Raw genomic sequence first — 24,311 nt, forward strand, 5'->3', positions numbered from 1 at the left:
TTGCTGGAAGGCTGGGCTTGGCCAGATTTCTTTCGTTGGCTCGTTATTTTAATCCCTCGCCTGCCCTAGAGAGTTGCCCCTTTTAGAATATCTACACGTCGTCTCTGGAAGTCACTTAAGCGCAACTGTTATTTCTTACGGGCCTTCCGGCTGGGCGGACGACCCTGCAAAACCTGGGCGAGCGATCCGTCGCGCCAGACACGCGCAAAGAAAAAACCCCGATGGGGACCCCGTCTCTTAGAAAGGTTAAAAAAAAAAATTACCATCGCGAGCTTTCTAAGAAAAACGCGGCTGCCGTCCGGTGCTGGCCGCCCCTCGCCGCCCCGGCAGCCTAGCGGCCTTTAAACCTTTCCTGCTCCTCCTCGGTTTTCCGCTTTTCCTAGAAAACAGCCCTCGGCCAGGGGGTTTTGCCGGAGGCTCGCTCCGGCCCCCCGCGCGCCGCCGACCCCGCCTGCTCCGGCGGGTGAATTATTTGTTGCAAATTATTTGCTCAGCTTTAATTATCAAGTTTTGGCACCCATTAGTTAAACCGGTTAATTTTATTACCGAGAAAACAACAAATCACAAGGCTGACAATAATGAGGATGAACAGGCATTTAATTATCCTTGTTCTAGACAGAACAATTATTAATTTTAAATTGCAAAAACTCATTTGAAAAGTTTGGAGTCTGGAGAATTATCGCGGGGAGCGTAACGTAGCTGCGGGAGAGCTGCGGCCCGGTGTTTCATTAGAGCCGGTAACTCCGGCAGATCGGTTCCTTCAGCAGCCTCTTCCTCCCCGTCGCAAAACGCAGAAATCAAACGAGCAAACTGCGGCGCTGGGGCCGTCTGCGTCGGCTGCGACGGAGGTGCCCGGGGGAAGCGCGTTAACCCGGGCGCGTCGGAGACGGCGGCCGCGCGAGAGCCGCTTCCCCCCAATTTGCTGCAGTAGGTGGAGGGAAAAACTTCGTAAAATGTGTTTGGTGGCCAAAGAACAGGACCGGGCTACCCCGAGCAGCCGGGGAGAAGGACGTGCCTCCCGGCCGCGGCGCAGGGCGAGCGAGACGGAGGGCAGGGGGCCGGCGCAGCCGGGGACGAGCCCTCCGGCTCGCCGGGATGCAGCGAGGGGCTGGCGAGGTTGTGGAAGGTCCTTAGGTGGGGACGAGGAAGGTGCGATGTCCCTAGGAGGGGACGAGGAAGGTGCAATGGCCCTAGGTGGGAACGAAGAAGGTGTGATGGCCCCAGGTGAGGATGAAGAAGGCGGTGGCCCTTGGCACCATGTCCCTAGGTGGGAACAAGGAAGGCATGACGGCCCTAGGTGAGGACGAGGAAGACGTGACAGCCCTAGGTGTGGTGTCTCTAGGTGAGGACGAGGAAGGTGGTAGCCCTACACATGATGTCCTAGGCAGGGATGAGGGAGGCACGATGTCCCTAGGAGGGGACGAGGAAGGCGCAATGTCCTCAGGAGGGGACAAGGAGGCCCTCACTAGCTTGCGCCCACCTGACACACAGCGGCACCGATTAGCTCAGCGTTGAAACCATCTATCGGCAAAAAAGGAAAAAAAAAGTTAGGGAAAAAAAGATCTCGGGCTTCCTTCTCTAAGAAACAAATGAAATCTCATCATTTATCCCCAGTGGTCAGTGGCACAGATAACATTTTTCAAAGTGTAATTGCAGTCAATTGTACTTTCCCCTCAGTGCCCGTCAGCTCATCTTAGCTGCCGTGATAAATGTTAGCTTTTAAGCAAGAATGGATTGATTATTAATAGCTTAGATACCAGTTACAGGAACTGCAATAAAACTAGATTTTAATTTCCCTCTCTATTAAGGAATCTCATGTTTCATTCAATGTAGAGAGAAAATAGGGTTTTTTTTGGTGAAGATATTAGATTTACTGCCGCTATAAAAGACCATTGATGCACCTAACTGGTTTTTATTTGACCAATTTTTAAATAACAGCTGGTCTGGTGGGTCGCGCTGTCTCACCTGCGCCGGCTGCAGCCCTCCGGGCCGGGACAGAGCCGCAGCCGGGGGACCGTCGGGAAGGGACGTTTCCACCTGCAGGAAAGCGTCTCCTCGGCAAAACAGCGCTTGGTGGGAGCAGTCGTCTCCCGCCCTGGCCGCGCTGGCGGTGAGCGGTGCCGGGCTAGCGGCATCCCCGCACCGGGCAAGTCCAGGGTGTCGATGGGTCGGGTTTCCTGCAGCAGAGGCCGATGCTGATGTCTGATCCGCTCCAACCTCCTCCTTGTGCCTTCCTGCTCACCATTAAAAGAAAAAAAAAAGATCCCTACAGAAAATCACTTAATCAGGGTAGAGATGTTTCGGGTGTGATTTGTGTCTAAAGCAGGAGAAAAAGCATAAAAGCTGCCTTGACTGAAGAACGTAGCTGTGCATTTTAATCTCTTATAACTTACTTTTATGATGTAATTCTGAATTATGTTATTGCATTTGTATTTAGAGAGCACACCAGATGGTGCATGCAGTAACACTTTAAATTAGGGTTTCCCAAATACACATTAAATTTAGATTTAATAAGACAGTTATCGCATGGGGATTAAATACCAATTGATTATTTATAAAATATCACAGCTCAGCAAACTGCGCAGCTCAGCCATCTTATTGCACCGTAACTGATACAGAGCAAATGCGCCTTTAACCACCAGCTGGGATTTCTGCTCCGGGCCGTCTCCGCTCGGGCTCTGCGGATGAGCGGCTCCGCGCCGTGGCGGCTGCGGGTTGCCGGTCCAGGCTAGCAGCAATCCCTGCAGGGCACAAGGAGACCGGGGTACCTGCTCGCCCACAGCCGTAGTCAATCTCCCAACCTTTCCGCTTGATTCCCTCCCCTGCCCGCACAGCCCAGAGCCCGGAGGCACAACCACATTCGGCCACGTACAACCGTGCACACCCCCTTCAGCCACGTGTAACCATGCACATCCCCTTCGGCCACGTACAACCGTCCGTGCACACCCCCTTCAGCCATGTGTAACCATGCACACCCCCTTCAGCTGCACACAACCATGCACACCCCCTTCAGCCACGTACAACCATGCACAACCCCCTTCAGCCACATACAACCATACTGATCCCCTTTGGTCACGTATAACCACGCACAACCCTTTGGGCATGTACAACCATGCGCATCCCCTTTGGGCACACACAACCACGGGCGTCCCCTTTGGGCACATACAACCATGCGCATCCCCTTCGGCCACCTACACCCATGCACATCCCCTTTGGGCACCCACAACCATGCGCATCCCCTTCGGCCACCTACACCCATGCACATCCCCTTTGGGCACATACAACCATGCACAGTCCTTCAGGCACATAAAACCGTGCAGGTGCTGAGCTCACGCGGCAGCGCCCCAGCCGGACCGGGCAGGTGGCTTCGAGGTGACGCTGGGCCGGCGCGGAGCCGGGACCGCGGTGCAGCTCTGCCTGCGCGGGCGCCGGCAGCGGCGAAAGCGGCCCCGGCTCTGTCCGCGGAGACAAGCGCAGCTCTGTCACAGTGCAGCGGGCCTGTTCCGCAAAAACATTTAAGATCCTTTCCTGCCACCGATTCTTTTATATTATTATTATTATTCAGAACCGCAATATGCTGCTCATATACTCTGGGTAATTTACTTTTCTAATCAAATTGATTTCCATTCAAATGAATTCCCTTGTCCATCTCTATTCCAGTAATGTTATTTTAAGCATAAGCTGTGTCTTGGTACAAATGTATAATCAAACGGCTAGATGCAGAGGGCATTGTGGTACTTTACGGTGAATCAAATAGAAGTTAAATTATAGAAGCTTTTAGGCGCAATAATTTATGTGTTGTAACTTCTGGTTGGGCCCAGCGAGTGAGATTACATTCCCCTCCTGGATTTATCTGTCTTCTCGGCTTGTGGCTCTGCATTTCTGCTTTTTTTTCCGAGTTTGTCCTTGCATTGGATAAGATTGATCTAATTTCTCTGCTGGCGGGAGCAGACCCTGCAGCGGCCCCCGTGCCCGCACCTCCCGCCCGGGGACACAGCCGCGGGAGCAGCACGTCCCGCCTGGCACCACTGCCCCGAGCACGACTCAGGTGCCACCATCGCCTCCCATCCTCCATCTGTTATCCAAAGCCACGGTATTATTATTATTACTATTTTTACTATTGCTCTTAAGCTACGCTACACTAGCCCCGCGACGGCGGTGCCCACAGCCCCTGCCCGCCTCGGCTGAGCTACGGGCCCGGCGGCAACCCGAGTGCAGCGCCGACGCCTCCGAGCCTGAGAACAGCCCGGGCACGACGGCGCGCGTTAGGAAATGATGCAGTTCCTACCCTTCACCCTTTATTTGTATTTTCTGTCCTGCGCGACATATATCAGCCCGCGCCGGGGCTGGAGCGCTGCTCCGCAGTCTATTAGGAAGCGGCTTGGTGCAAAAGCTGCATATAAATAAGGCAGGCCGTGAAGCGCTCCGCAGCCGGGGCGGCAGCGCCGTGATTTACAGCATCTGCTCGCCGCTCCTCGCGCGCATAAATCTCACCCCTCGTTCGGGCGCGCGGGGTTACGGATAGCACCGAGCGGGCAGGCGGCCGGGCCGGCCGGCCAGCATGGCAAACCTCGGCTTTTAGCCAAACCAGGCTTTTTTTTTTTTTTTTTTGGGGGGGGGGGGGAACGGGAGCAGCTGGCGGCTGCTGAGCCCAGAGAAGCACGAATTCCTGTTCCCCCCTCCTGGGGGCCGCCTCGGCCGGGGGGCTCGAGCCTGCGGCGCCCCGGGACGCCCGAGCCCGGCGGCAGAGCCCGGCGACGCGGAAAGCGGGGGCATGGGTGGCGCTTTCCGGGGGGGGGGGTGGGGGGGCTGCTTTGCCGGACCAGCCCTGCCGCCTGGCACACGCCAGCTCCTCCCCAAAACCCCCCAAAATGGGGCTCTCGGGGCAACTTCTAGCGAGAGGAAAGTTAAACTAAATAACTAAATAAATAAGTCCCAGCGCTGCAGCCCCCGAAGAGCCCAAGCAGCTGCTCCGGGCCGCTGCTCCTCTTTGCGTGGCAACCCCTGGGAAAAACCGACAAAGCAATTTGCAAAGGTGATTTTTGTTTTGTTCCCCTTTCCCGGCGGCGGCGCCTGCAGCTGGGAGGACACCGGGGCGCCGGCGCCGGGCAGCGGAGCGGGGCCGCCGGGGCCGCGGCCGGAGCCGGAGCCGGAGCCGGAGCCGCGGCCGGAGCTGGAGCCGGAGCCGGAGCCGCGGCCGGAGCTGGAGCTGGAGCCGCGGCCGGAGCTGGAGCCCCCCGCAGCCCCCCGCCCGCTTTCCCTTTCCGCATTTCTACAGCAACGTCGTTTACGTGGTTAAATAACTCATTTATCTTTTTATACTCTCTGCAGATCATAATACACCCACTCTGACAATACCGCACACCAAAGACCTAATTTTAGAAATGGTGTTTATAAGTAATCAGTTTGAAATATTGGAGCAGTCGTACGATGGGTTTTTTTTCCCCCCCCCCGAAATACTGACGTTTGCAAGAAAGCTGCTCATAAGGAAAATTCTGATTATAACAACTCATTTAGAATAAATCAGTTTGAAATGGTTTATATAACACAGCGGTATGTGTTGTACATGAGGATCCAAGTTTCTGAGCTTTTTTTTTTTTTTCCTCCTTTCAGTAAGATGAGATTAAATGAAACCCCAACTGCTAGCGGTTTTGGGCACTTCTTTTTTTTTTTTTTGGATAAGTGGAGGAAATGCAGCTTCTCAGCAATTTTATGGCCAATTGGGTTGGGAAGAAAAAAAAAAAAAGGCAAAAATTACGGCGAGCGGAATTACAGCCCTCGCAGCCCGTCCTGCTCGCCCCAGCTCCTCGGCGGTTCGGGGCCAGCGAGGCGGCCCCGGGCTCGCGCTCGCCGCCCCCCTGCGCCGCGGCCTCGAGGCTGGCGCTGGGGCCCCGCGCAGCAGCGGATGGGGCCGTCCTGCCCCTGCTCAAGTGATTCGCGCATCCGTATTTTGGGAGAAACGCTGGACATTTTCCTTTACGGAGAGGCACAAAGCGCTCGGTGAAGCAAAGCCGCCGATGCCGCATCCTGCCTGACCTCAGCCGTCGGCTCTGACGAAGGGAGCGGGTTTGGGGGGCTGTGAATTAAATAAAGGAAAAAAAATAAGGGGAAGGGGAAAAAAAAGAGCGCTAGCCGGGCCCCGTGGGCCGCCGGCACCCACCTCCGGGAGAAGCCGGCCGAGCAGGGCGGCGTTGGCGCTGGTTCCCGCGGGGCGGCGGGAGGCGATGCCGGGATGCGCTGGGCGGCCGACGGCTCCGGCTCGACGCGGCACCTGGGAGACGGGTAGCGCTTTTGCTGCCCTTTCCCAAACACCCCTTTCCGGACCCGCCACCTTGCCGGCCTCCGGCTCTTCGGTGAGCGCCCCGGCAGCCGGGTCCCCCCGGACAGGGGCACCCGTCTCCCGTCAGCGCCTCCCGCCTGCTCGTGGCCACCGTCGACTCTCAGCTTCCGTAATCCGGAAAGAAAGAAAACAGAGCAAAAGGGAAGCTTTTAATTGGAATTTACTTTATTATTTTGTAAATGTGAATTTTACAAAGCGTTTTACAATTAATGATCACATTGGGTTTTTTTTTTTTTTAATGGATTTTTCATCATATGAAAACAGCTATGAGCACAGTTCCAACTGGGGGGGGGTGTCTTAATTTTTTTTTTTTTAAGTTACTGATACATTGTGTCAGCCATGGCTACAAAATAACAGTCTTAACTATACAGAGTAAGAGCACATAAATACTAGTGAATAATGCACGATAAAAAAAAGCTAGCATCTTTCGTGGCTGAGACAGTTGAGAAACATAATTCAGTGGTACTGTGAGATTCTTCTTACAGCACAGAAAGTATTTTTAACAGTCATGAATTACAGTACTACTTAATACCCTATGAAGACGTTTTAAAAACAACCTTGTACTTTAAGTCCTTTTTCCCAAACATTCTGTCCAAAGGATTAATGTTCTATTTGAATCAAGTGCCATCCAAATGTTCAAGTCAAAAATATTTATACATTTATACTTAGTTGTTTTTTTATTTATTTTTGTCTGCTAAAAATAGTATTGCAAGTTTTGGCTTTTCTTTTTGACATAAAAATCACAATCGTGTGCAAAACGCGTAACAGTGGAAGAAACTCGTCAGAACACTTGAGGGTTTTCCAATTTGAGTGCTTTAGACTTCAGCATATCCGGGTTAGTTACTGTTGGGGTATTTTTGCTTGTTTGTTTGCTTGAAGACCCTCGTTTTTAGAGTCACTTTACAGCAAGCCCTGAATACCTTGGGCCCGGAAACGTGCGCGCTTGGCGCTTGCTTGCTGACATAATGACAAATTTATACAGCAGGAACACTTTGAAACAGTAGTTGAAGCCCAAGACAGCTATGAACTCTCAATTTGGTGTTTCGAATTTACTGCCGGGAGAAGCAAAGCGGGGCTGTCTCTGCGTTTGCAGTTGGTTAATGGGCCATACACCCTTCTCCACTCGCAGCAAGTCATTTCCATAAAAATAAGCAATCTGAACAAAACCTTAGCAGTAAAAACGACTGAGGAAATGCATCAGTCCTTTGCCGGATACCACGTCTACGATGCTCTGGTCCTTTAAACGAGTGTTAAGCCATGAGCAATTCCAGTTTTGCGCTTGCTAATAAAGCAGCACTCGGTTAAGTCGGACCCTTTTTGCTCCGCCTGCACCAAAGCGCTGGGCCACGCGCGAGGACCCCAGGGAGACGAAACGCCAGGAGCACGCCGGCTCAGCGGAGGTGCCCGGGAGCGGAGCGTGGCCGCCTCGGCCCCGCAGGACCAGACCGGAGACACGGTTTTGCCAGCTGGGAAATACTGAGCCAACAAAGTGGCTCAGGACCCATTTCTACCGCTTGGACTCACCGTGGTCCAGCTGGCATCATTGGGAACCGCTGGCCCCAGAGGGACCAGGGTGCCCCGGCATCGCGAGAACTGCTGGCCCCAGAGGGACCGGGGTGCCCCAGCATCGCGGGAACCGCCGGCCCCAGAGGGACCAGGGTGCACCAGCATCGCGGGAACCGCCGGCCCCAGAGGGACCAGGGTGCACCAGCATCGCGGGAACCGCCGGCCCCAGAGGGACCAGGGTGCACCAGCATCGCGGGAACCGCCGGCCCCAGAGGGACCAGGGTGCACCAGCATCGCGGGAACCGCCGGCCCCAGAGGGACCGGGGTGCACCAGCATCGCGGGAACTGCCGGCTCCAGAGGGATCGGGGCACCCCGGCATCACGGGAACCGCTGGCCCCAGAGGGACCAGGGTGCCCCAGTATCGCGGGAACCGCCGGCCCCAGAGGGACCAGGGTGCCCCAGCATCGCGGGAACCGCCGGCCCCAGAGGGACCGGGGTGCACCAGCATCGCGGGAACCGCCGGCCCCAGAGGGACCGGGGTGCACCAGCATCGCGGGAACCGCCGGCCCCAGAGGGACCGGGGTGCCCCAGCATCGCGGGAACCGCCGGCCCCAGAGGGATCGGGGTGCACCAGCATCGCGGGAACCGCCGGCCCCAGAGGGATCGAGGCGCTCCGGCATCGCGGGAACCGCTGGCCCCAGGGGATCGGGGCATCCCAGCATCACAGGAACCGTTGGCCCCGGAAGGACCGGGGTGCCCCCACATCGTGGGAACCGCCGGCCCCGGACGTTTGCTGCAGCTCTCAGCCAAAACTGGAAGTGCCGGGCACTAACACGAGGCGGAGGGAGGCAGAAGGACATGCTACCCCTCTGCAAAGCAACAGTCGTCGGGTGGGTGTCGCAGCTTGCGCTAAGGCCGAGGAGAGGGTCTGAGGTCTACGCTATATGGCAGCTGCATGTAACTCGTATGCTTATGCTCCGTTTTCTTTAAAGGTGCTTGGTATAACTTTAGATATATAATATACATGTAATATTGCTAATAGTCAAGCATAAGAATAAAGGTGCAGACATACCATAAATACTGATGCTTCGATTTTTTTTTTTTTTTTACACTATCAGACCTAGATGAATGCAATTTCCTATTCACATTATAAAGCAGCCCCAAATTCTATAATTTAAAATAGTGTCGTAAACAAAGAGGAGGAAGGAGTTGGTTATGATCTGATTTTGCTTAATCCGTTTTCCTTGGAAAAAAAAAAATGATCAAAAAATTCTAAGGCACTCAGGAAAGCCGCATACAATCGATGGACTGCTCTGTTCTCACTTTACATTCAATATTTTAAAGGGGTTACTTTTTTTTTTCTCGGAAGAATACAATCATTATCCACATAACATTTTCAAACATATCATTAATCCTCCACACACAGGAAACATTAGTGCAAAATGCTTGCCCTCATCTACCAGATAAGGAAAAACCCAACGCCCTTTCACATTTTAGAAGTTTGCCTTCCTAATAATAATAATTAATAAAACAAACAAACCTAAATCGAAAAAAAAAAAAAAAAGGAAAGAAAGAAAGAAAAAAAACCCCCAAAATATACAGGAAGTTGTGCTAGGTATAAAAATATATTTTTTCACTGTGCAACTTGACTCTCTTCAGATTCTCTGTCCTAAGCCATTCTACGTCATTCAAGTACTTCTGCTGCTACGTCCACCTCGGTCTCCCCGTGCGGCCGTGGGGACATCTGCCCGGGAGTCGGTTTGGTCCAGCACACCGTCAGCCACCCGCGAATCCCGGCGGCGGACGCGCCAAAAAGGAGGAGGAATCCCTTTTGGGACCATCACGGCTACCCACGGGCACAGGCGGGAGGGACGGCTCCCGGCGCCCGGCTCCTGCCCCGGCTCGTCCAGCCCCGGGCGCAGCAAAGACGACGCCAAACCTTCGGGGAGCACCGGGGGGGACGTCCGGCCGGAGCGGGAGGTTCCCGGCACAGCGCTGAGACCCCTCGGGCCCGGCCACGCGCCAGCCTCTGGCCAACCCGGCCGCGAGCCGGGCTCCACGCGGGCGTTTCATGGGGGCTAAAGACCCCGATGCCGAACTCCTGGGGAAAGGGGGGGGGGGCGGACGGGGAGCCCCGCGCGAGCCGAGCCCTGCGGCGCCCAAGGCGTCCTCTGAGCGGGTCTGCTCGCAGGGCCGCGGGCGCTGCCGAGCCATAGGCGGGCACCAGCCTGCTACGAAGCTCCAGAGATGCCTCCACGCCGGCGAGCAGCCGGCACGGCGCAGGCGGCCCGACGGGCCTTTGGGGCGGGAGACGACGAGCTTCGTTTGCCCACGTGGGTAAAGTGCAAATATCGCCCACAAGCGCCGCGCTCCTGCACACCCCCGAGGCTGCCCGTCGGCCCCGGCCCTCCTTTGCATAGGTCTAACGGGCAGCGCCGGGGCGCGCAGAGGACGCCCCGGCCCCGGCCGAAGGCCGCCACGCGGGGCGCAGGGCGGCGCGCGGCCCGAGGCGGGCAGGACCCCGCGCGCCGCGCTTCTCCGGGCGGGCCAACGCACCGCGGGCCGGGCCGCCGCGCCAGCACGATGCAGAATCGGCTTCAAGTATCGAAGACAACCACGCAAACGGCCAAAAGTTGGGTTACCCTCGCCCCCCCCTTCTCCTTCCCACCCCCTTCCTTTTTTTTTTTTTTTTTTTGTAATTTAAATACAAAGAAGGAAGAAAACCCTGAGCAAAGCGCTGAAGTCAGGACCCAGGAAAAGAGGGGGGAGGAAAAAAAAAAAAACCCCAAAAGAATAGCCACGGTAGGCTCTGAGTGACTATTTGTGCACTTTGCACTTGTTCATAGTTCCAAACTTTTGAAAGAACAAACTGTAAATGTCTTTAAAGCAGGCATTTCAGGCGCAGTAAAAATACCCATAACTAAAAAAAAAAAAAAAAAGGAAAAGGAAAAAACAGCAACAAAAAAAAACCCCAAGCCACATATTTGGCTGTCACGTCACTGTCCCCATCCCACCCAGGTCCTCGCGAGCCGGAGCCGCCGCGCTCGCCGCCGGGATGGGCTGGCCCCTGGGGCAGCTTCCCGCGCCGAGCTTGGCGAACGCGCCCCAAAGGGGGCCGAGCGCTGGGCAGGCGGCCCCGGGGGCACCCGTGCCCGTGCCCGTGCCCTCCCACCGCGCGCCAACCGGCAGCCGGTTCGCTAAGGGGTTCCCTCCCCCCCCCCCCCAGAAAAGGATGAGCAGCAAAAGCCTTCCTCCTCCCCGAAACCTCTTCGCAGAAGGGCACAAAGCTAAACTAGTTTTGCATCGCTCGAAACGGTTAAAAGCCCGTCGCAGCCCGGCAGAGCCGGCAGCCGGCCCGGCGCGAGAGGCGGCCCCCGCTGCCGGGAGCCCGTCCGCTCAGCCGGCCGCTGGTGCAAAGGTGCAGCGCGTGCCAAGCAAGAGGCGGCAAGCTACGAGGAGCAGCTCTAAGGGAGACAGAGAGAAACAAACCCCCCAAAATCCAGCTCTGTTTGGAGAAACCAAAAAGCCGGGGTCTCGTCCTGCATCCCGTGCAGCCCTCCCTACACAGACCAGTCTGACCTCCAGAGGAACCACCGGCGAACCGAAACAGCAAAACTCAACCTAGCCCTCAACGGAGAGACGCTGGAGAGCCCTCGGACCGCGGCTACAGCACTCTGCGTCGCAACGCTCGCGTGACGGGTCTTCCCGTCCTCTGACCTTCCCATAACAGCAGCGTTTAACGATTTCCCCCACCCTATCCCACTTGGCTAGAGCCGTTCTTGCAGAGAAAAACATTGCCAGGCAAACCACTTGCACCCTAACACATCTTGCTTTCCTGTTAAGTGACGGTAAAACGTTCTTTAGAGGAAAAGGTTAACGATGGCTTTACTTCTGAGCTGAGTAATGGATGGGGTGGTGATGATAGGGTGGTGGTGGTTGGGGGGGGTGTCTAGCTTTTCTCCTCCCCTTCTTAAAAAAAGAGGAAAAAAAAGAAAAAAGAAAAAAAAAAAGAAAAAAGCTACAATCTTATAGACTAACCTCAGGAATATCAAAAAAGGAGCCCAATATTTTTTTTTAAGTAGGTCGCCACAGACCTAGTCGTTTACAGTATAACGAATGCGATTATTTCCTTCATAAATTTTAAATACAAGCAGAATAAAAATCACATTTTTTTCAGGCAACAGTAGCAGTTCAGTAGGTAAGTGGCTTGATCACATTTTTGTTTTGTATTAGTAATGCATGCAAGCAGCTTTAGTATTACAGATCCCTTATAGGTCACAAAATGTTTGCTCTCTTTATAAAGTCCCTCCGTAAGTACCATCTTGTCTTCTCACCGGAGTTTCTGGCCGGCTAGTGGAGCCCGAACCTTGTTCAAAAGGTTGTGGAGTGCTTTGGGTATCTGATGCCATCGCATCCGTGGCAGCTGCCTCTTGTATAACAGAGCCAGCCCCTTCGGCATCCTCGCTCTGTTCAAAGGACTGGTTGGAGCCATTGCTTAGATCTACGTTCACTGTATTAGTTCTCAGAGCTACTATAGTTCCTGACTCGCTCCTCCGTTCTGCATAGATGCGCTGCTCAAAGACCTGAGCAGTGTTGGGCTGGAACTCGGGATCCAGGGGGACACTGTTTGTGGTGGAGCCCATGACTGTGCGGTACATCTCCATCCCTTCCGGCAGCATGGACTTAATCTTCGGAAGCCAGCGCTTGCGGACTCGGCGGGCGTTGGTGCACATATCGGCTGCTATGACATTCATCTCGCTTTCCTTAAAGCTTGGGGCAAAATTCTGACAATACACTGCAAAGACAGGGATAATTACAACTGAGGATTCGGAGAAAGCAATACAAAGACGGCCGAGTGATTGCAGCCTTTGTCCCATCCTAGAAACATGCCACCACACTTATCATATGCAGGTGCTATCAAGCCGAGGTTCACAAGGGTGGCAGAGCTCTCTCAAGGACAGACTTACAGAAAAGGACTCCTCAGCTTGGAAGACAGACAACCGGGAAGGGATACAACGTGAAGTCATAAAAGTCTCAGGGAAGGGGGCTGGAGAACGACCACTCACTTTGCGGGGAACCACTGAACCCAAGAGGTCACGTCTTCCCAGCCAGGGGACACAAATGCCAGCCAAACTGTGGCCCTGTTGTGAGGACCCCGAGTATAAACGGACAGAGAAGAGGTCAACACAAACTCCTCAGAAGTAGATCCCCTAATGGCTCTTAAAAACAGTGTGGTGCAGGCAGAACGCCGACAAGAGGAAATCTTAGAACGGCTCTCTGCCAGGAGGTGCACCCGCAGGACGATCCCCTGCACGTCCCAGACTATCGCCTGCATGTCCCACTTCTTGTGTTGGCCACTCCAGGACTAAACAACACGCCACGGACCTCTGGCCTGGCCCAGAACGAAGCCTTTCCATCCTCTGAAACTATTCTCAAGCCTTAGCTAGGACAATGTTTCAGACATAGTTTCAGACTAAGCCCAGTCTGAAACTCCAGCTACACCAGGCAGTGCCCGCGGTGGAGACGTCAACTCCAGCACTGGTGCAGCGGTGCTGGGCTGCATCCAAGCCGGGAGCCAGAGCGAAACAGGCAACTGAATTCAACTCCTGCTGTGTATCTGAGGCCTCTTTGTTATAGCAATGAATCCGGTAATATACATTAGTGATTCCCAGATTTTCCTTGGCACAGGAGACCATCGAACTGCCCCAAAGCCTGTACTGTGATGCCAGCGCATATGTGGCAACTGGAGAATATTACACTGGGAAAATGAAGTCATGCCCTACAAAAGCAGCGGAAGATGCGGCGCGTCCTCACGACTCAGCATGCCCCGGGGGCAAGCTGCTAACAGGGAGGGCTTTCTCTGGAGACCACCATACGCAAACTATGGGCAAGCACCATTAGCACGTTCTAGCGAGCTTGGCTTTGTATACTGAACGTGTGCCATTTTATCCCTTTTCTCCATGTGCTACAGATCTCAGTCTGGCTGGAAGGCCCCAGGAGTTCAGCAGCACAGCAGCAATTAGGGAGAAGAAAGATTTATCTTCCAAATCTTAAAAAAAAAAAAAAAAAGAAAAAAAAAGGAAAAAAAAAAAAGAAAAAAGCTTAAAGTTTCATTTTCCAGTGCAACATTTACATAAAGATTTACTATCCAGGATCCAGAGAGGGTGAGAGAACATATTGCTTTCCACCACATATCAAGTATGTATTAAATAGGCTTTGCTGTACTGAACTATCAGTGTTTCCTAACCACCGAGCTCCTCATGGCCACCAGCAAGCACCTTTCGCCCTATAATACACTCCTTGTATTCAAAAGAGTGACTGCAATAGCCAAATATTTAACCATTTGTTCTCTTGTGCCTGGCTCAGAGAATAGTTATCTTCATGGAAGTAAAAAACTTTTTATTTTGTACACTCTTGCTGTTGTTCTGCCAAACTTTCAAAATGAGGGGTCATCCATCAGCTAGTCCTACACACCCCAGACCTTGCTAAACTTAAGAGCGCCATTTAATCACCAAAACACAAGGGATCTTACCTGTAGGACAGCAGTTTTAAAACAGCTGAATCTGTTACACAGATCAGATGCTCTGCAGACTAGATGAACTGCTTGGTATGAAGCAGAACTTTGTTCAGAGCTCAGAGGTTAAAAACAAAAACTACTCCTCCCATACAGAATCCTTCTTTAAAAAGATTATGCACAATTATTTGCAGCAAGGCTTCTATTTTACTTATTTAAAAAAAGAAAGGAAGTTTATAAAACATATTCAATGAAATAGTCTCTAAAACTAACAGAAATGTTGACAGTGAGATCACAAAAGCAGATTATTCCACGTTACGAAGTTTGAAGCAGCCAGCAGAACTCTTGATTCCCGGAGGCCCATTTACTACCTAAGAGCAACAACAACGAAAGCCCAGAGCGCCGCAAGCACCGCGGCGTGCCGGCACGGCTGCAGCCAGGACGCAGCTGCGCCAGAAGGAGCAGCGAGAGATGCCGAAAGGACACGGTTGGGAGATGGATTTGAGCTGTACGCTCTGATCTTGTAAATCAGTGGATTTGGCAGATCCCTGCACTCGCATGAAGCCGAACGTGCGACTGAGCCCTAGGCCACGCAAGCCAGCGCACACCGAGATGGTCTGCTTCATCAGCAGCAAGCTCAGAGAGCTGCCAAATGCCTCACTTCGACTCCCTTCTTCCAACAGCTATCAATAATTAACTGCAAAATTAACATTTTAAAATATGGCAAAATAGATGAGTAGCAGTAATGTTTTACATCAAGATACTGCCAAACAACAACAAAAAATTAACTTCAGACAGAAAAAAACTGATGATGCAAAAAACAACAAAAAAATTTCCTATAGCCTGATTTCACCATGCCTAGTTCCCACTATTAGGCAACAGAGCTGGCCTTCCCCGTTCACGTTTCAGCTGTGCTCTCGGCATGCTGCTCAGTGCAGCAGCAATAAAGCTCTGCTTACGTTTCACGGCGTTGAGGACCCTGCTGTCCAGGGGCTTCCTGCTGGGGTCGCTCGTGGACGACCGGATCCCAGTCCCACAGCTGTTGGCGAGTGTGTTCCTGCAAGAACGGCACAGAAAGAGCCTTACGCCAGGGACAGCAGCCGGCCCAAGCGCTGCAAGGAGACACTGTCCTCTTCTCTTTATTTTCTTATGGAGGAATCACCCAGCTACGTGATTTTAAGACAAGGAATCAGAAAACCTGGTGTTCAGGTTGAACCATCACTGAGAAAAAGCATAGATACAAGTAAAGTATATGTGGAGGATGAAATGTTCACATACACATTACATATTAATAGACTTAAAGTACCAGAAAATAAACAGACCCCCTGGAGACAGCGTAAGCGGCAAGAGGACATACCGATCAAAGAAAGTGGCCAGAAGACGTCTCAGAAGAACCTTATGCTTGACGCCAGCACACAAGTGGCAATTCATCAGCTGCCCCCGAGTGATGTAAACGCCCGAGCCTGCAACGGGTGAAGAGGCAGAATCCAGAATTACACCCTGCACTGCTGACAGCGGCCCTCTGAGCCAGGAGCAAACTATTTCTGCTTGGCTGTTTCACCACAACTACAAAGCTGCACAGTAGAAAGCATGTTCTTCAGGTGCTGTCAAAAAAGCCGCAGAAGGCCAGCAGATTTTTTTGGAGAAGCCTCGTGAGGACTGCTATTGCAACCCTTCAGGGTTTTGGGAAGTCCCTGGCAGTAATAAACCCCTCATTTTACCCACAAAGCAAGGATGTCTAGGGAAATCCGATGAAAGGACTCAGTTTTTATAAAGGCATGCAGCATAAGGCTCTATTCTATGATTTTATATATACCTATCAGATTATTCATTCTTTCTGAAAAGAAAGTCCCAATCCACAGGTCCTTTTCTTTTCTTAGTGAAAGATTGCAGAACATACAACCAAAAGAAAAAAAAAAACTGTCTAGCCCAGAAAAGGTACATATTTATGCTACAGATCAAACTGCTTCCAAAAATCCTGGTCCATAACCTCTTGATACTTCTGGTGAGCTGGGAATTTTGTTTCTATTGCATAGGAACTGCTGACTTTGAAATATATTGACTTTAAGGATGTTCTCAGGAAGAAAAAGCAATCCTGCCAAAGCAGCTTGATATGTCCAGAGGTTTGGAAGCAGATCCTCAGTGCTTTACAGCAGGTTTCTTATCCGTTCCTTATCAAATACTTCTGCTTTGCGCACAGCTTATAAAAACAAACCACTCTATGCCTCCGAACCTGCTTGCACAGGAAGGTTATTCCATTTTTTAAGCATACTGTCGTATAAGAGTTGTGAGGGGTTTGGTATTTGCTTTTAATTAAAAATAAATACCGGGTCATATCTGGATGCAGAAGACACTATCTTGAAGAAAAAAAAAAATCTACTGGAGAAATAAAATTGCCTCCTGAATTTCCAGGAAAGCTTACAGATTGTTCTTCTTAATCTTGAAGATAAAGAGAGAGCTGAGGAACATTAGAAAGCCGGTGGACTCGCGCCTGCGGAGACGCAGGGTGGCTCCCTGCAGCTTGGCACCTGCTCCCGCTCAGAAGAGTCCTCACTTGCTCCCTGCTCGTCCCCAGGCTCGACAGCCTGGTCTGCTTGAGGACGTTAACAGGTCCATCTTTCACCAGGTGGTCATTAACTCAGTCTTGCAGGAGAGCGGAGGGTGCCGAGCACGGAGAAAGCAAGCGTAGCTTTGGATTGCAGAACATCCTCGCTTATCACCACGCTCTGCTCATAATATCTATCCATCAGTTTTACTATGATCGTTTCAAGGCTTGTTTAAGACCTTCTTAGAGAAAGCTGCTGAAGTTTGCAGAATCAATTAATGGCATGAAAAATTCCGAGACAAAAGGAAATCCTCAGATTACCCAGTTTATGGAACTTTAGGAGAAGACTCCTTCCGTGACAGATGCTGCGTTCAGCCACCTCCATCAGGTTTCACCACATCTGAAACTGCAATTAGCCACTGAGTCTTTATTCAGTAGCAGTATTGTAAGAGATAAGCCATCAGAGAGAAAGCCAGACTCTACCAAGGGTAACTTCACTTTAATAAATAAAAAATAACCAGGGCAGCCACTATCAGTTAGAGATATTAATCTACTTTTTTTCCAGATTGAAAAATGTAAATCAAGCAGAGATGCCTCAAGCCAATTTGCAGCTCTTACTGTGAAAATAACCCACACCACTTGGTGTTTTTAAGAAGCCTCACATAAAATGTAAATGGGTACAAAATGAATATTCCAGATAAAATAAATACTCGTGGTTTTATGCTGTGTTACAGTGTGCGCATTTTATTTCTGCCTTCCACTGAAGAAAGCTTTCCCTGATCAGACGGAAACCTTTCTGGGTATTTCTTGAGATTAAGATTCCTTCTAGAGACTGAAAATAAAACCAGGCTCCTCACCAAGAGATAAATGACCAGCAAGAAAGGACAACTGATTTGGATTGATTGCACTGCCACATGTGCTTTTTGCTCCAGGTGCTTTACAGGTATTAATTAGAGCTCAACAGTCTGGGCAGCAGGTAAGGGATATCGGGCTGCTCACAACACGACGGGGTATAAACCGAGAGGACTATGGCAGCAAAATGAAACTCGGGGGAATTTATAGATGCAGAATATGATTATTCAAACTGGAATTTGATCTGGACCCACAGCTGAACATTTGCCGGCTGTGCGATGCTCTGGGGTACGCAGGGGCTGCAGCGGGGCCAACTGCGGTTTTAAGGCCAGTGCATTTCATTCTTTATCCAGCTCTACAACACCAGGATCGTTAAAGGCTAAACAGCACCACCTTCTACCTCAGGCTGGCCATAAATCCTTTAGAGATGAGTAAGGGAATTTTCAAGTTACTGTAAATTCCTCTAAAACTGAAAATAAAGATAGATGAAAGGACCAATCAAAACTGATTCCTTCTTTTCCTTCCTACAGAAATGTTTGACAGTTTAATAACACCTCCAATGTTTAGAAAACTTTTGAGGCTTTTTTAAAGCTTCTTCACTGACACAAATTTTAGATCCACTACTCTGTAAATCTTATAGTGTGAGGACTTTTTTTTTTTAAATCTAGGCTTCTAAATCAAAACACAATTGTGATGCAGCCCACACCAATCAGGAAGAATACAAGCTGAGGAATTCAATTAAAATGCTAAATTAATTCAATTGAATAAATCCTGCTAATGACACGTTTTTCTATCAGCAAATTAAAGGAAAATTTAAGATTTTTTTTTTAAGATAATTAGCGATGAATAATCCAAAAAGACATAGCAAGGACATACAATATCTATGACTCCAACAATGGTGCAAGCAAGATGAAGAACACATTTCAAGAAGGAAAACATCAGCAATCTCCAGTCATCCTCAAGCAGAGGAAATTTACCCCCTTATTACCTGCGACGAGCTCAAGTTTTTCTCCAGGATCTCCCTCCGAGTAGAGTTTTGGGTGACAACGATATCCGATTTGACTGATGAGACTGGCTGGGAGAGCAACTAGATCCCTTCGTATGAGGACGCAGGAACGATTCTCTAGTGGAATCTGTTCTGGCTTTTCTTGAGCAACTTAAAAGTTAAAAGGGAAAACCATTAAAAGAGTTTATTACTGGAAACACAACATTAACAGAAGATCAGATTTCAACTTTTCCACGTTGCTCTGGGAAACACTCAGCCCTGCAGAAGCACCATCACTGGGCAGGCGAGGACATGCCCGCGCTGGGCCAGGGCAATTGGTGGGTTTGAAGGTTTCTACACACAGGGCCTTTCTTCTCACGGATCTCCTTCATGGTCTACAGCAGCAGCCTTGCCTTTGTGCCTGCATTCCGGAAGAGGGGCTCTTGGAACCTAATTACGCTTTAACTTTTTCCGAGTTAATCATTTGTGAAAACAGGCAGCTCTGAACATCTGACATCATTCTCGAAATGAGGCATCCAGAGCTAGCCTCCTCCAGACACCTGAAGAGGAGCGTCATGCTAACTCAACAGGGGTTTCTAAACCAAGCAATAAATTAACCAGGTTTGATAGATATCTGCTTCAGTACCATAACTACTTTTGCTGTTTTTTTCTGCTGAGATTAAAAGTCAGACTTTGCAGATACACACTACACCAAGAAAGGTCAAGGTAGGCAACTCGCTACCGTCACATCCACCAGTCATCTCCTGCAAGCTGCAGCACGTCTCCTGGAACGCCTTCCCTTACTCTAGCTTTTGGAGGCTAGCATTTTATCTCAATAACAAGAAAAATCCCAACCAACCGACCAAAAAATTTCATTAAGCTGTGGCTTTAAAAACAAATTACACTGCACTACTAGGACACAGCTGTGATTTCACTTAAAACGTTCCCTTACATACTATTAATGGAGCCTGCCACTGCCTATTAGCAAACGTTAACGTTGAAAAGCTAAAACAACTGAGTTTTACTACTAACACTGCACAATTCTGGGTTATGTGAGCATACGGAGGATTAGCTTTCTAAAGCACATTTACAGTGGAAGTCCACAGGCATGCCTAAAATTACAAATCACAGCAAAATAGGACCGACACAGGTGTATATCGACTCCAGTTGCACTAGTACGTATTGTGAACTTTTACAGACTTTGAACTGCATCCCAACTGTATAATGATCTTTTTCCCAAGAAGGTTTGATAACGCGGCAAGTGCTACTTGTAAAATCAAATCCAGCTCTATGCATGAATACAGATCTAAGAAAGGAAATATAGATCTAAGAAAGGAAAAAACAGCAAGCAGAGTTTCTGAACTCAAAATGTTTCCTACTTAACAGGTGTCTTCTCCTGTAGCTATTCTGATATTCTGGAGGTCATTTTTCAATTCTCTAGATAAAATAACAAGTTTTGCAAACTTGTTGCTGCAGTAACCAAGCGGAAATGCCTCTGTTACAAAGGGATTAGTGTTCTAACTAGGCCATGCCCTGCAACATTGCATTGTTCTGCGACTTCGTATGGCAAGGCACGAGGCTGGAAACATCCTCACCCTCATCACTCCCCTCCTTCCCTAGAAAGTTAGGGCTGCTCTAAATACTGATATTTTGCAAAATGACAGCTAGGCACAGAGCTTTTTGGAGCAGACGCTTCAGAAGAACCATCACAGCATCAGGATGCCTCTTGCCTAGCCAGACCGCACGGTGCCCGGACGGCTTGGCGCGTTCTTGAGCAGTTAAGGACCAACGGAGCCAGAACAGTTCGCATGATGTTTTAAAACTAATTTCTCTTGCCGTCACAGCCCAATTATCTATGCAAAGTGGAAGCGCTTGGTAGTGCTGATGGAGTCCCATTTACAGAATGGGACATGCAGAATTCTTCACCAACTGAAATATTTCCCCATTTAATAGCTCTTACAGGAAGCGCTTTGGAGCACTTGGATGCGTTGCATTCGGGGGGATGGGAATCTCGTGCTCGCACAGGGGAAGCACCTAAAAGACTCGTGGTATTTCTGGTGCTCTCAAACAGTGAGAAGCAAGTATGAGTATGTCAAACTAAACGCTAACGTTTTCCAGAGTAAACAAACGCAGAGGGGGCACTAGAAATGGTACAAATACTGGGACGAAGAAGAGCAACAAAGGGCCTACTCTGCTGTCCCTCACAGACCTTTCAGTTTTGGCAAAAGATGTTCACAAAAGCAGGCTATAATGGTACAAAGGCCACTGTGAAATAAATGCAAATCTCGGGTGGGAAGAGGAAAGAGTAGCTACTGGAGGACACCAAATTAAGTGCCCAGTTAGAGTCCTCCGCCGCTTTCTCTATTACATACAGACTGAACTAAAAGTTAAAATGACATAGGCCGTGCATGACCTCTTGCTCTGCCTATCAGCCACAGAGGCCAGACCAGGATGTCCAAGGTCTTTAGTGGAGGCTATGAAAGAACGGTAAACCATGCTATTAGGGGTACACAGATGCCAACATTGGGCAACGGCGTTCTGTGCTAAATGCATGTTTCTGAACTGCGAGGTCACAGACAGAGAGCAAGAGCAGGCCATATTATTTCATACGGCCTGGGTTAATTGCCGGCGAGCTTGGCAGGGAAAGCAGTCCATTTATCACCACTTAAAAAACTGGCAGATCTTAAGCTATTAAAAGAGGAGGGCTAGAAGCTGAGCACACTGGTACTGATACTCAAAGAGTTATTTTAAAGGTCTCCAGTTATTCTTTTTTTAAAGGCATAAAGGCTGTACGTCTCCAGGGAAAGCACTCTTGAACAGTTGCAAGCCGCACACCAAATGATACATTTCACTGTAAAAGTGACAGGCGGTGGGTCCTCTCTACTTGTTATCTAATATTTATGTATTCTGAACCAAAAAGAATTTAGACTTGAGACTGAAATGGAGATTAGTCACTGTTCTGATCACACAGACGTGTCTTCAGATGGTTTTGCTGGACAAAAAGCAGCACTCGGAGGAGGCAAAGCTAACGTGGACCCCACACAGTATTAGTAATAGTTTAATTATCCTTCGCACTTGCACCGAGGTTTCGGGCTGCAGGTTTCAGGGCACCTTGCAAACCCAGCGAAGCACCATGGAGCTCTGGGGCTCAAGAGTTTGAGGGGCCTTTTCTAGCCCAAAGTTGCACATTTGGAAATACTCCAAGTTCAGCTGTCCCTGCCTCGACCCTCACCACATCCATGTCTTATCCACTCCTTTATCAAAATGACTGAAACTGAAGAAATTAAGCACCTGCAACATCCAGCCAACAAATGGCTACAGGCAGACAGGGACAAATCTACCCACTTTACCGCTTGTCATATGCAAACACTCAATAAAACCCAAATTTGGGGCCAAACAGATCCCGATCTAGCAATAATGACGCCTGCAAGAAAAAGAACAGAACAACTACTGTATTAAAGCTAACTTCCTAGGGAAATTTCAAAGAATTTGGTGTCAAGCCTGTTTCCTGAAAGAAAAGCAGCTTTTCGGGAAAACAATATTGATGTACTGAACTCCGCATTGAGAAGAGCCAGGGACAACTCCGTCCTGAAAAAATTCTTTGCTTTTGAAGACGTTTCCTTTCACACATGTGGGGCCACAGAGAAGTTAACATTTCATCTTCTGAAGTCAAATACTTCACGAGATCAAAGACAACTTGGACTAAAAAAGACCAAGCACAACGGAATCCGTTACTATATTTTGGCTACGTCTGTCCTACTGGCCTGCTGTCTATAAATCGCTCATTAAACATGGGCACGGATCATTTTGGGAATTTGTTTTGATTAAAGCATTAGTACAAACTCAGTGGTACCGAACAAGAATTACCAGAGATTCAGGCCTTTCTAGGCTACGTCAGCTCAGCAGAGACTAATCGCTGCACACAGACCGGTTACATAAAGAAGCAGGATACAAGAGACACTTTGCTCCCATGTTTTCAAAGAAAGCAAGTCTGTTTGGCCTTTATGCTCTAAAGAAGAGGATAGTATTCGCTTCTAATTAATTTGTATCTTGGGAGGGCAGCAGCTCCTTTCCTTTGAATGCAAGGGCAAACAATGTGAAGCATTGTTTAACGCAGTTTTGTTCCCGACTAAGAAAGGAGCCTACCAGCTACCGGAGAGGCGGGCAGGAGAGCATTACAAAGCAAGCAAACATAGCTACAAGTCAAGCACTAATATACGTTGTTTATTCAAGCATATACTTTGATCTGAAACCCACGCGGATGCTGCAGCTCGCAACAACCGATTCGGAATGGGGAACGCGGCAGGTTTTTGGCCAACGAGGCAGTCGCAACGCGGCTCAGGAGGCGGCTCCTGAACGAGCAGCTCCCACTCGCCTGCGTCCTCCTCTTGACTATTTACTCAACATAAACCTCCCGCGCGCGCCAGGAGGTAGGGACCGAGTATTTTTGCTTTCGCGACGGGGGGTCTGAAACGCAGGAAGGCCAGAGGGACTGACCCTGCCGGCAAAGTAAGCGGCCGCAGGGCCGCAACACGAACCCGCTCTGAGAGCACCTGGAGCAGACCCGCCGCGCGGGCGGCTCTGCCCTCTTCGCCGCGCAGCGAGCGGCTGCTGGGCAAACGGCGACGTTTCATTTCATCTTCTGCATTCCCACGCGCCTGCCACCAAACCCGCATGCTGCCGCGCGTACCTGCCGGCTGCCCGGCCCTCGGAGCGCGGGCCGCGCCGCCCCAACCCCAAGGGTTCACGTTGCGCGCGTCGCCCGTTTGTCACCGCGGGCCGAAGCGCAGGGATGTGATTTGTGACCTATTTATACACGGCGGTAATCTGGAGCTAGTACAGGAAAAATATTACCGCTTTATAAATACCCCTATCTTGCCTTCGCCTCTGATCTCGGCCAGGAGCGAAACATCTGCCAGGCTAAAATTAAACATCTGTGTTTCACTGCGAGGAAGCAGGGACTGGACTTTTTAACGCCAAAAAAGGGCCGGCGCTGCGCGACCCCGCGGGGCGCTCGGGCCTCCGGGGGCTTCGCCGTCCAGGCGGGAGGCAGGTCGCCCACCCGGCCGCTTCCTCCGTCCCGTCCCACCGGGACGCCGTCGCTTCGCAGCCCCTCGCGCCCCTCAGCGAAAAGCCAAAGGAAAACCAAAAAGCCAAAGGGTCAATAGACAGGCTGTGCCAAGCTGGCATTTAATTTCCTAAAAAAAAAAAAAAATAATAATAATAATAAAAAAGGACTAATCCTTAGCCGGCGTGCGTCGCGTGCAGCAGAGCCCGCCCACCACCCGGGTGTCGGGGCGGCAGAAGACCTTTCCCCCCGCTGAAACGAGCCGAACTCTTCTACCACGGCTGTTTCAGACCAGCTGCTCCTGAAGCGTGCTCTTGTCCCGTTTGGTGTTTCGTAACCTCCCGGCCCGGCACGCGGCGCCGCAAACCTCAGCCGAGCCTCCGCGGCCCCGAGGCCCCGGCCGCACCGCGAGCTCTGCCTTGTTCTTTCTTTCATTTTGTTTTATTTTTATTTTCTTGGCCTGCCCAGAGCGGTTTATAAAAGGGGGGCGAACAGAAATA

General features: G+C 50.5%; 1 protein-coding gene across 6 annotated transcripts in view; it reads right to left on the reverse strand.

Moving 5' to 3' along the window:
* Positions 1-10,547: 10,547 nt before the first annotated feature.
* The window catches only part of NACC2 (NACC family member 2), a 52,831-nt gene continuing 39,067 nt past the window's right edge, over positions 10,548-24,311 (reverse strand). For all 6 annotated transcript variants that reach the window (XM_068914730.1, XM_068914726.1, XM_068914727.1 and 3 more), the window contains exons 3-6: positions 18,747-18,914; positions 15,719-15,824; positions 15,321-15,418; positions 10,548-12,642 (exon numbers count right to left, since the gene is read on the reverse strand). In XM_068914730.1, coding sequence (XP_068770831.1) covers positions 12,143-12,642; positions 15,321-15,418; positions 15,719-15,824; positions 18,747-18,914 — 872 coding nt within the window. In that variant the 3' untranslated portion in view covers positions 10,548-12,142. The remainder of the gene's footprint in view (positions 12,643-15,320; positions 15,419-15,718; positions 15,825-18,746; positions 18,915-24,311) is intronic.

Source organism: Struthio camelus, chromosome 20 (genome assembly GCF_040807025.1).
Source record: "Struthio camelus isolate bStrCam1 chromosome 20, bStrCam1.hap1, whole genome shotgun sequence".
Taxonomy (NCBI): domain Eukaryota; kingdom Metazoa; phylum Chordata; class Aves; order Struthioniformes; family Struthionidae; genus Struthio; species Struthio camelus.